This window comes from Akebia trifoliata, chromosome 11, assembly GCF_017979445.1.
Source record: "Akebia trifoliata isolate Shusen 1 chromosome 11, ASM1797944v1, whole genome shotgun sequence".
Classification (NCBI taxonomy): Eukaryota; Viridiplantae; Streptophyta; class Magnoliopsida; order Ranunculales; family Lardizabalaceae; genus Akebia; species Akebia trifoliata.
Window position 1 is genome coordinate 45,141,106 of NC_141385.1, and position 13,056 is coordinate 45,154,161.

At 37.4% G+C, this 13,056-nt stretch overlaps 2 protein-coding genes across 3 annotated transcripts; both read left to right on the plus strand.

Annotated features, from left to right (window-relative positions):
• Window positions 1-3: 3 nt before the first annotated feature.
• On the plus strand, window positions 4-3,900 carry LOC147392023 (protein ACCELERATED CELL DEATH 6-like). Its single transcript, XM_086459135.1, has 3 exons — window positions 4-621; window positions 1,504-2,036; window positions 3,196-3,900. Exons 1-3 carry the CDS (start codon window positions 36-38, stop codon window positions 3,898-3,900), a joined length of 1,824 nt encoding a protein of 607 aa, XP_086315261.1. The 5' UTR covers window positions 4-35.
• A 3,852-nt stretch (window positions 3,901-7,752) lies between these two features.
• On the plus strand, window positions 7,753-10,761 carry LOC147392024 (putative GTP diphosphokinase RSH1, chloroplastic). Of its 2 annotated transcripts, XM_086417381.1 has the most exons (5): window positions 7,778-8,469; window positions 8,640-9,466; window positions 9,882-9,943; window positions 10,028-10,096; window positions 10,177-10,761. In XM_086417381.1, the coding sequence occupies exons 2-5, from the start codon at window positions 9,052-9,054 to the stop codon at window positions 10,249-10,251; spliced, it is 621 nt and encodes a 206-aa protein (XP_086273507.1). In that variant the 5' UTR covers window positions 7,778-8,469; window positions 8,640-9,051; the 3' UTR covers window positions 10,252-10,761. The 2 variants fall into 2 exon arrangements, with proteins under 2 accessions (XP_086273506.1, XP_086273507.1); XM_086417380.1 differs by lacking the exons at window positions 9,882-9,943; window positions 10,028-10,096; window positions 10,177-10,761 and having other exon boundaries at window positions 7,753-8,469; window positions 8,640-8,955.
• The last annotated feature ends 2,295 nt before the right edge of the window (window positions 10,762-13,056 follow it).

Below are 13,056 nucleotides of genomic sequence, written 5' to 3' on the forward strand. Positions count from 1 at the left end.
TGAAGTTATCTTTGGCTGATTAGAGAGAGAGAGAGATGGATCCAGAGTTATTAGAGGCAGCAACTTCGGGCAACATTGGTGTCCTTGGTGGGATTTCAGACGATAATATTCTCCGACAAGTACTAACCCCCATCAATAATACGGCACTTCACATCGCAGCGAAACATGGGCACTTGGAGTTTGCTAGTATGGTTTATGACCGATGCCCGTCACTTCTCAGTGAAGAAAACTCAAAGGGTGACACTCCACTCATCGTCGCTGCAAGAGCTGGACATCTAAAATTACTCGAAGCTCTGATAGGTTCTGGGAAAGATTCTTCTACGGATGTTGAGATTGGAAGACGTGAGGCACATGAGATGCTGAGAAAGGGGAACAAGGAGAAAAACACTGCAATGCATGAGGCTGTAAGAAATGGCCACCTTCAGGTGGTGAAATTACTCATAAAGGAGGACCCGGAACTGCTATGTTCTATCAATTATGCTGGTGAGTCTCCATTGTATTTGGCAGCCGAAAGACCGGCACCAGAAATCGTTGATGCAATCTTAGATAATGCTTGTTATGGTCACATAGGCCCAAATGGACGGACGGCTTTGCATGCTGCTGTAGTTCGTTGCAATTCAGGTAAAACTCACACCTACCTTCACCTGGAGTAAAACTATCATGCTTTTATAACAGTTTTCTTTTTCTTTTTCTTTTTTGCTAAAATAAGCAAATTTGTATTATAATCCATGAAGAACAGTGTACAAGAGGGATGCAACCTTTAGCAAAAAGATGCAAGATCGCTTGTTCTTCAAATCAAAATTTGCTAGACCATGAGCCACATTGTTTCTTTCTATCAATATATATGATTTCCTTTCCCATCCACCGATATTTTGTGATAAAGATCCCTTGAAACTTCAGGCCTTCAAGGAGTACGTCACATTCAGTCAATTTATTTGACTCATCAGTCGAGTGATAATGGAATGGGTCAGGGTGATCTGAGTGAATTTCGATTTAAAATTGGACCCCTGATTTATCAATGTGGCCATGTTTTCCAATACTTGACCAAGTGGACTGGGTGAGATTAATTTTATTGATTTTTTTTTTTTTTTTTTGTGTGTCTACATTGAAATGATTTTTAAGTAAGAAATTCCAAATGATCCTAGACAGATGAAGATCTTGATTTACCTGGATCTAACCATTTTGTGTTCTACCGACCAATTTCTATCAATTAAGAAATTCAAATTCAATTAAGTATCGAAACAGTTGAATTGTTACTTACTAAAATTTTTAACAAATGCTTGGATGCACACAGATATAGAAGTATTATATTTTAGCAATTTTAATTTTTAGATATTTGAAAGTCTTGAATTCATTTTTTTTTTTTTTTAATTCCGAATTCATACCATATCTCCTTGCCAAAAAAAAAAAAAAAATAGAGGGCATTTTTATATTTTTCATCTTAATTTGTAAAGGCTAACAATATTGGGTTTTGTTCTTGATAATTTCCTTTCTATATGCAAGACATCACTGAGTCGCTGCTAAAAAAAAAGAAAGAACTACTCAACGTAGCAGATGACAACCAGAGAACTCCCTTGCACTTTGCAGCAACTCTGGGTTACTATAAGATGGTTGAACAACTATTGAAATGGGATACCTCGACGGCCTATCATCTAGACAAATATGGCATTGCCCCAATTCATGTGGCAGCGGCTAATGGCTACATTAAAACTCCTAAAGAGTTGCTTCGATGCTGCCCAGAAATTAAGGACTTGCTTAATGGCAAAGGTCAGAATATACTTCACATTGCAGTCGAGCATAAGTGCAAGAAGTTGGTTTCCTACATTTTGAAAACGAAAGAACTTGAGGGGCTTATAAATGAAAAGGATAACAGTGGTAATACACCTCTGCATCAAGCCACCATCAGTTGTCACCCTTCTATAGTGAAAATTCTTGCAAGGGTTAGGAAAGTAGATAAGATGGCCTTGAACAACAATAAATTAACTGCTCTACAGATTGCAGAGTCGGAAGGTTACAATGGTACCGATCATTCTAAGGTATGGTACCCATTTTCCTTGTTTAGTAGCATTGATTCGTGTGATGCAATTTTTTCTTGGTGCATAATATGAATCCTAGCTAGAATGCATTTTGTTTAGGGTTTGAGCACAAATTGCCCCAACCATGATGACCGGACCCAACCCAACCCAAATGGGCCCACAAATTTAAAGTCCTTAAAAAAGGAAGTTGATGAGTCTGATTCAGACCAGGATTTTTGGATAACTTTGTCATTAAAACTACTATTAGTCAGAACACAAACGAAGTAAGCCATATATGGTTGGAAAGATTGAGTCTATTTTCCAATGCCTCAAATGGTGCACCATTTGGAGCTCTGTAGAAGAAGTTATGGGCAAAATACTAAAGGGTGTCTGAGCTGTCAACAAAAACGAAAATTTTCAAGTTTAAATTCTGTTTGACTTTTGGTTCAGCACATTTTCTTAGGCTTTTGACTTTGGTAGTTGTAGTTGTTTAGAGTTTAATTAATTGTCTTTCAAGTCCTTATGTAACCTCTTGCTTGGAGGTTAAGTTTCAAATTAAGTTATTCTAATATTTAAGCTCTTAAGTAGAAAAAACATGGGAGTTTTTGAGCACTTTGTTTTGAAGAAGAAAGAGTTCTTCTTTGTTTCTTGCTAGCTCTTATCCTTTGGTGGATTTCCAACGGTGGCAAGCTAAATTAATTCGAGTTACTCACTTTATTTCCTTCTTATTTCTCTAATTTCCGGTGTCAAATTTCCACTGCAATTTATTCTCTGCAATGCATATGCTTAAAATGCATGTTAAGATTTTGTTTGAGAACTCATCATACAGTCCATAATTGTTCATATATAGAGTCATTATAATGTATTGACATGGCAGTGTCCCTTGAGCAATAGATTTTTTTTTCTTCGAGATAGAAGGAGAAAGATGTATGGTTCTGGAAACACTGCCACATCAACACAGTGTCAAATGCAGTGTTGAGCGCTGTCAGTTTTTCATTTTCCTTATCATATGGCGGCGATTTGGAAACGCCGGTAAAGACCGTTTATTTTGTAGTGAATGTTGTCTCACCAAGGCAAAAAGAGAAGTTTTGTATAGTTAATTGTATTTTTAAATTAAATCCTATTAGTATTAGGTATCATTCTATATAATTAATAATATTCTTCTTTGTGTGAACTACAGGCCTTGATTTTAGCAACCTTATTATGCCATGCAAGTCCACCATGGTCTAACCCCACAGCAGGCCTGTGGAAACTTATATTTTGTAATTATATGAGAGAAGATAGATCAACCAATTATTTCAAGAATAACATAAACACCCTTTTAGTCGTGGCGGCGCTCATTACCACTGTCACCTTCACCGCAGGCTTCACATTGCCTAAGGCATACGATGAACACGGCAAAGAAGTAAACATGACGATCCTACTAAAAAATAATACCAATTCCCAAGCATTGGAATTCCAATCATTCGTATTCAACAACACTATCGCACTGTTTTGGTCAATGATCGCAGTGGTTGTTCTTATTTGCATGCAACTCATCTCCAATTGGTTTACTTCTTTAATCCTATTTGTGGTGGCATGCTTCTCTATGTTCGTTGCAATCATCTTTATGTCAGGAGCATTCAGGTCAGCTGTACTCGTGGGGGTGTTCACAAATAAAGGCTTAAAGCTTACTAATAATATTAACATTGTATTACTCATTTTCGTTTGTGGAGCTTTTCTCCACGTTACAATCCGGACAGTCATGAATAAGTCTTTGATCTACTGGGTTGTTTTCTGCATTAGGGAATATGTTCGTTATCCTAAAGATTATACATCTGAAAGGACAGACAGTCAAAACCCAACCCTAGTGTCTATGTTATTTTGTTACAACAAGGATAACTAGTAAACAATTATTTCACTTTATTCTTCTTTCCATTTTTTCTATCTTTATGCATTTGTCATGCCTGTTACTTGTAATATTCAGTGAGCACAACACTGCTGGGATGGGAGTTTTTATTTTTTTTTTATATACATATATATATATAAATAATAACTGTAAGCTGGGGTTTAATGGGACCCCACCATTTACTATTAATAAAGATCTTAAAAACGAGAATAATGCATATTACAATCACAATTTAAAAAGAGAGCTGATATTGGCACCCCAACTTTTACTTATTACACCCCAATTATAATTTTAAAAAAATGTGAATGGTTGAAAATAAGTGAAAGTTGGGGTGCCAATAGCTATGTGAGTGTGTGTGTGTGTGTGTGTTTAGGATTTTCTATGAGTCTAATCATAATTGTAAACAACTACTGAAAATTTTAGAATGAGTGTTATAATATTTTCTAATGGTGAGATTATAATCTGAACCAAACCTTGATAGTGTGTTTTAAGCTTTAATTGGGGTGTGATACATAACTTAAGAAATTGGGGTGTGATAAGTAAAAGTTGGGATGCCAATAGCAGCTCTCATATAAAATCAGTCTCAGCTTGTTTGGAATATCCAAGAGTCTTGATCACCTGCCAGTTCTGAGTTAGCATTCAAAACTAGATTTTTGTTTTTTTTTTTTTTTTTTTTTTTTTGTTTTTAATAAGCAAGGGAAAGTAAATTATAAATTAAAAAAGGAATGGTTACAAATTTTGGAAAAAAGGTGACATACCCCCCAATAATTACATCAATCAAAACATACATTTTTTTTCCTCCCGAACCACCAATAGTTCTAAACCTTCAGCCAAAGCTCTGTATTCAGCCATATTATTAGAAAAAATTTAGAAATAAAAGCAGCTATATAGCCCACAGAAGATGACCATCACTATTCCACATGATTACTCACTACCTCAAAAAAGGTAAAATTCGCTACTTTTACATCATTAATCTCGGCGGCCCAAGTCTCACGTTTATTTGGGCTGGCCCAATAAGTCCAAGAAATAAATTCGACAGTCCGAGCCCAACGAACCACCGAAATTTTTATAAATAAATATATAAAAAAAAACAGTCGACCTTCTCCACCATTTTCATTCTCAACCTCCTCAGCCATCTCAACGAAGACGAAGTCAGTAGATCGAAACCTCACATCGAAGAAGCTTTTCGTTTATGTCGCCTTTGGGAAGAAAACCTCACATTTAATCGAAGAAGTTCTCTTCTCAGCCATTTTTACTGATTTTTTAGTTCGAAGAAGTTTCTTCCATTTCAATCGAAATCAAAAATCCCTCTTGATTTGATTCGAGAACTTTCATAATCAGGATTTGCGATTTCAATCACGATCTCTCAATCTCCCATTTCAACACCGAACGATCTCTCAATCTCCCATTTCAACACACGAACGATCTCTCAATCGCACATTTCGAATCGATAACTCACTTGACAATGGATTTGTAATCTCTCAGAGCCCAAATCGAAGAAGAAATCAGAGCTCAAGTCGAAAACCCTAAGAACTGAAGCTCACTTATCAGTGCCACCGATCAAACCACTCCAAAGCGCATCTGTAAGTCTATTTCTCTCAAAAATCGAAAAAAAAAAAAACCCCCTAAAAACCACTCTAGAATGCTAAATTGAACTTTAATGATCATGTTATTCATTTGTTCCTCTGTTCATGTTTGTTCCTCTGTTCATGTGTTGTTTCTTACTATGCTTGCTTGAAAGGTTCATGCATGAATCATGAAAATTCATAGAATTTGGCTAAATAACGTCTCTTTTTGCTGAAAACAAATCCATTATAGAACCTACAGGTTTTTAGATAACTAAGCTTTGACATTGACCTCAATTAGATTTGTGATGAAGTATGATTTTTTAAACTTAGTATGTTACTGTTAATTTAATTTGTCTGGGTCTACATAAGAAGGAACAATGAAGTATGAGCATTACCAGAATTTGGATAAAAACATAAAGGACTGCTTTTAGTAGGCAACAATTTAAGGGTTTGGCAACTAAAAACTTTGGAGTGCAGTCTAATTCAACACTAAGAAGAATTAAGATGTTTAAAACAATAAAAATTTAGGATAAATAGTTGAAAAAATGTCCAAATATTTGATAAGGAAATCTTTTCTATGTTTAGATGGTCTACATCACGATATAGATTGCGCTATTGAGGGTAGTAACCAATGGTTAATATGGAATTTCTATAGGAATTTTCCAATGTCTAGTTCTCCCATGTACAACACCTTATCCTACTATTGAGGCTGACGACTTGAATCCTATTTCACCATTTATGATCTCAGTTTGAGAGGGAAAAAAAAATAGAACTTAGTATGCTGTAACTTTCCCCTGGAAAAAAATTTGGGTTGATTTTGATTAAGTCACTAACTTGTTTTTTATTTTTGGGTGTTTACATTTCAGGATGTATCCTAAAAAATAACGTCATTTTCTGACCATGGTCCACGGGCTGTTTGCATTCTTTCGTTGGCTAGCCTCAAAGGTACTCTACCAGCAGCATTCTTTCGTTGTATAATATATTGCCTATTTCATTTAGTCTTTCCTTTAATTTATTTCTTGAATATTGAATTTTGACATCTTGCACGCCTAAGAGCACATTTTACATATCCCAAATGAAGGCCAAAATGCTGTCTAGGAAAACTCCAATCTGTACATCCCCAATCATGATGTTGACAGTTAAAAAGCCAAATAATTGATTAGCCATTCAAAATTGGGTACCGAAGCAAGCTTCTAAACTAAGTGCTCTGTACTTCAACCAATGGTACCTTTGATCATTTAAGCAAAACACAATCAATGATTTTTCATTGATTGCATTTTAAGTGTTTCATTCTTTTGATGTTCTTGTTTTTTCCCCTTTTAGATTGCTTTGATTTAGTAAGATTTACACATTGCTCTTCTATAGTTGTTGTCTTGGATCCTCATATATGTTGGGATAATTTCTAGTATGCAGCCAACCATTATAGAGCTATAATAGTGATTCTGTTGATACCCTTGTCTCTTCCCCATCACAGTTTACATATTCCAAGAAGGCCAAAATGTTGTTTAGTAGAACTTCACTCCACATCCCAAATCCTAATTTTCAACAGTTGAAAAGCCAAATTGTTGATTAGCCATTCAAAATTGGATCAGTTGCATCGAAGCAAGCTTCCAGCATGAGTGCTCTATACTTTAACCAACGGCACCTTGATTATTTTAGCAAGCACAATCAATGGTCTTCTATAGTTGTTGTCTTCGTTACTTTTTTGAATTACAAAACATGTTTTGGTTGTGTGAAGGAATTGTATTTCTATTATTGCTCTCATCTGAGAAGTTGACATGGGTTTGGTACATAGAGACTTGAATTGCTTTCTATCATATATCAGATTAAGAAGATGGAATGTTAATTTGTCAACTTACGAAGAACTTGTTTGAAGAAATCTCTACCGAAATCATACAAAACTCCATTCCATTTATTATATGTTTAGGATGGTTCCATTTGGTAATATTTTGGGTTATTTCTGATTCCAAGTTGGTCCAGTAGTTCATGACAGTCTTAATTAACTTAGATGGCAAATACTTGAGTCATTGAAAAATCGATAATTTTATATGTCAAAACACCAAATTTGGTTGACCTGGCCGAGTTTTCATGAATTGGATTGGTATTTTCTTGATCTTATGATTGATTATGACCATTGGATTCCAATAGACTTGCCAAGAATGCAATTGATGAGGATAATACTTTGGTGGGGTTTTAACTGATTCAATGTTTTGGATCTTTCCTCTTCAAGCTAAAATCATAAATAATAATGGTCCTAAACTAAATGAAGATTTTGAGGGCACTATGATCATTTAATATGATACCAATTTTGCTAGTTTCTATGTTTGGGGTTCAGGAAAATGGAACTCATACAGCATCAACTGTCGCTGGACGACAAGTAAAACAAGCATCCTTATTCGGATATGCTGCAGGTGTTGCCGTTGGAATTGCACCAAAAGCTCGAATTGCAGTTTACAAGATATGTTGGGAAAATGGTTGTGCCGATTCTGATATACTCGCAGGGTTTGACAAGGCGGTAGAAGACGGTGTTGATGTAATTTCACTTTCTGTAGGTTCTGGACCTCTACCATATGATATCGACACAATAGCTATAGGTGCATTTGGTGCAATGGAACGTGGTATTTTTATTTATGCTTCGGGTGGAAATGAAGGTCTCAGTGAGAAGTCAGTCAGTAATATTGCACCATGGATAACAACAGTCGGTGCTGGCACGATCGACAGGAGTTTTCCTGCTGATGTTATACTTGAAGATGGTTCAGTCGTTGTTGGAACTTCTCTATCTAGTGGCACCCCATTGCAAAATGAAAAGTTTTTTCCTCTTGTTTATGCTGGAAATGTATCGACCGCAGCCTCGAGTGGTGGTGGCGGTGGTGTTGGTGATTTTTATGCAAGTATTTGCATGCCAAAGATGTTGGACCCAAAGCCAAATGGCTATCAAAGTCTCCATACCACAGTGATACCATTCCTCTACGAGAGCATGTTTCGGCTGGAAGTTCAGGTGAGTTATGACTGTCTTTTATTTCTTCATGTTTATGTCTAATTCCTTACCTACAATTTTCCTCTCTTTGCCAAAATTTTCTATCGATGCTCAATTTTGAACCAACTGTTTGTCTTTTTTTCTTTTTATGCTTTAAAGGTATGATAGTGGGATATATTTTATTTTGGCAGATAAGAACTGAAAAGATGGATCTAATAGCCCAGAGAGGCATTGCTGCTCACTGCAGTGGGAGAGTATGTGTTACTGATTTAGTTGGCCAACGGCAATGCTGAAGTTGTTAATACTGTTGAACATCTTAATTGGTACATGTGTAATTCATGGTTGATCTCAGAAGTCTTTTGTCTCTTGAAGTAACTATTCATCTGAGGGGTCACTGCTTCGTTAGCTTTCATAAGTTTTGGGATAACACTTCGATGATGATGATAATGTCTTACCAGGCTCTCTCAAGCAAGTCTGCTTTCCAAAGGCATCAGCAGTGGATGCAACATGCAAAGACTCGTAGTGCCCGACACAAGATTATGAAAGTAAAGTCTTTCAATCAGGTTTTGGCTTATAATTCTGCCATTGTCTGCTACCGAAATTATGATGGATTCTGTAAATAACATTGTTGCTGATGTTGAGGATGAGAGTGACTTGGAAGAAGAGTTCCTGGACTCTTCCAAAGAGTTTGAATCCATTTGGAAGAAAATCCTTGTGAATACAAAATTTAATTTGAAGATAGACCATGACGATGCCCTCCATATTCAAAACGGTAAAGTTGGAATCCCCAAAGTCAATGGGAAACATGCCAAGAATGTGCAACATTCGAGTTTGAAGGCCAATGGAAAGTTGTTGTCACAGGGAAATGGTATTGCCCAGTCGATTTATGCTAACATTCCGATGTACAAGGAAGTCTTGCCCGGTTTGGAGAGCTGGCAAGCTAGCAAGGTTGCCTCTTGGCACAACCACGAAGACCTCTCAATCCAGTGGTTCTGTGTTGTATGTATAGATCGTAAAGGTGAACTTCCACTATCATGTGTGATACCAATTATTTGCTTAATTTTGTTATGAGGAAATGTAAGCTACCCTTTGGGTTTTGGCACATGTGCAAGCGCTGGGAGCCTGCATTCAACAGTTCCCAACCTTGGACATGCATAAAAAATTAATTGAAGCATGACTAACCATCCCCTCTCTGAACTGTTCCATATTTTCTTGATCAACCAAAAAATTCTCTAGTTTTATTGGTTAATATTTTACATAGTAAATCTTTGTGGGATTTCTATCAAATGGTGATAATGTTCCCTGTATGTGCACTGAGAGTACCAGATACCATTGGTGCAGTGCTTGGGACCAATGTCTCTTTTGTCGTGAACATTAAACTTCACGTATTTCCTGTCTTTTCGGTAACCATCTTAACTGGCTTTCCATTTCAGGCATGTTGGCAGAGGTTACATCAGCATTGACAGCAGAGGAGATCACAATTTGTTCTTGTATGGTGAGTGACGTTTGAAATTCTTGCAGAGTTTTTTTAAATGAAACCCTCTTTGCCTAATGTACATTAACATCATTGAATGAGTAGGCAGAGATCGATAGAAGAAGGGGAATGGGGGTAATTTTTTTTCACATTGATGGGAGCCTTGATAGTCTGGTACGTAAAACAAGGCCGTCTAAAATGCTCCTTGAATCCTTCTGTACTCACAATGATGTAATAAATTGGTTCTTTCTCAGGTAAATGCCAGCTCGCGTGTGGATCTGATCCTTGGCATCCTGGGTTGGTCTGCTTCTCAGGTCCGCTTTTGTTAGCCGTTGTGAAGCTGAATTCAGCATATTGAAGTTGGAGAGAGAGGAAAGGATTGGTCAGCTTCTCCTGCTGCGGCTGCTGCTGCAGCTCGGCCAACAACAGAGCCTATAGGTGTTGCTCCGCCTACCTCTAGGAAATACGTGCCAAAGTTCCGGCATGAGAAGACCGAGGGCCTTGGAGGAATGGCCCCAACCCCTGAACCTGAACAATGGGGCAGACAAGAAGATCATGGTGACAAGTAGCGCAATGATGAGCTCAAGAGCATCCACCTGGTCATCCAAACGTTGATACACCTATTTTATCTATTATTATTATATTCACCTCGAGCTACTACTAGTCACTGGAGGCAAATCAAACTTCCATATGTAGGATTGAGGCCTTAATGTGTTTTGTAATTGGTTGAAATTAGAGGTGTTACTTTTTGGACTTTCAGATTGGGCGAGTTCTAGTTGAGGACCTAATAATTTTTTTTAAAAACGAATACCCTATAGCGACGGTCGGCGCCCGTAGCTAAAGGCTTAATGTATATTTTTTTAACAAAATAACCTATAGTGACGGCCAATAGCAGCTGTCGCTATAAGTCCATATACCAGGTCCCTACCACGTAGTTGTGACCGGGTTTTCCTCTATAGCGACGGTCGGCGACCGTCGCTATATCCCTAAATTCTATGGTTTTTAACTGTCGAATATTTTTTCGACAAGCCCAAATTCGACAGTCCAATTCGACGGTCGAGACTGTCGAATGATCCCATAATTCGACGGTTTTGGACCGTCGAATTTTGAAAGTTTTCACGTTGTGACTCTACCACCACCAAAGCTTCCCCCCGGTTTCCCAAACTCGAACGTCCACGTTCACCTACCACACACACACACACACACACACACACAACACCCAACCAACGACAGCTTGGCAAGCAAGAAGGGTGTCAAGAGGCATTGCAAGGCTAGTTGAGAGCTCTAATGCTGTGACTTTTAGCTTGTATTATTAGGGAGGATGTCAATGGCAGACCCTACATTCATTTTTTTCGTCGGCTGGAGATCCGCTTCCAAAAAAACACACACACACAACTGACAAATCTCTTTTAAGCCAAAATGTGACATCTTTTAAAATAAAGCTCGGTATTCCAAAAGTTTTTACATCTTCAAAAAATGCCTCATTATGCAATAACCAAATCACCAACAAACAATCCAAAGTAACGATTTTGCTTACAGCCCATACTGCTATCTCCCCCAAGATGAAAACCAGCTAAACACCAACCATAACGAACATTGCTGAGGTAAAATCCTATTAAACCAACTCAAAGTCGATTTCCATATAGAAGAAGGAAACAAGGAACTAAAGAACAGATGGTTTATGGATTCCACATCTCTTTCACAAACCTTGAAGCTAATTGAACCTTTCGTTCATACTAACCACTAGGGAAATATTTATGCTTAATCTTCCATCATAAGAGTTTCATCTTCGTAGGAATCTCTAACTGCCACCATACTTTCCAATCCTTATTCTTACTTCCCAAGCTGATTAGGAAGGAAGCTACATTTGGTTTTCAAACGAAACGATTAGCAACTCTGAGCATTAAAGGCATTTGGGATAAAATAAGGCCTCATCAAAGCCCAGAATTTCTTTGAATTTTCACAAAATCCCAGCTACCATTTTCCCAACACTCCAAGACTTTTCTGTCGGAGGTGATATAAGTAAGGAACCTAGCCAATGGACTATCATCTACACAATTGCCAGCTTGCATACGAACACATCGAAGGCCAAATTTTAGATCTCTTTGAGGAAACCCAAGCAGTCCAAAACAGACCATCTTTCATATATTAGTCCATCTTCATAATAATTCTCTAAACACATCTTAAACATCCCAACTTTATGAGCAACAGCTAGACGACACACTCCCAAGCCTCCTTCATCGACCAATTTAGCTAATCTTTCCCAACTAACCCAATAAATTCTCGCAAAATTTAACAAAGACTTCTTTGTAGCCTTGCAAAAGATTAATAAGTCATCTGCAAATAAAGGTGAGAAGGAACCTTAGCCACCCTCAAGCCACTGTACAGTTCCACCACCAGTCTCCTCAAACCCTTGCTAAGAGTCTCCTCCACCATAATATATAAAGCAGGAGACAAAGGATCACCTTGATGGAAACTTCTTGCACTACGTGAAAATACCCAAATATCGACGGTCCAAAACCGTCGAATTATGGATAAATTCGACAGTCTTGACCGTCGAACCGGCCTATCAAATTTTAACTTGTCGAAAAAAAATTCGGCGGTTAAAAACCATAGAATTTTATCAAAATTCGACGGCTTTAGACCGTCGAATCATATTTATTCGACGGCTTCAGAGCCGTCGAATAAAATATTTCGACGGTTTTGGTCTGTCGAATCTAGGATGATCACATATATTCGACGGCTATAGACCGTCGAATAAAGACGGTCGATTTAATTTCCAGACCAATCAGAATGTACCCAAATGCTAGCTTTTGTCTTCAACCTATATTTGTGAAAAAAATTCACACATTGATATCAACATCGACATTCATATCCCATCAATGAATAATAAGATTTAAAAATTATTGTCCATACACATTCATATCAACAATTTATATAACTATGCAAAAACTGAAACCATAACTTGAAAATTCTACATATGTTGTAGACAATCAAAATTTCCAGTATTTAAGTTCAATGACATCCACTTCAAATGCTAGATTGAGAACTATGATCCTCTTTAGGGGGTGCTAGCTGCCGGGTTAGGCGTGACCGAGTCCATGGATCGGTTGTAAAGCTTGCAATAGAGATGC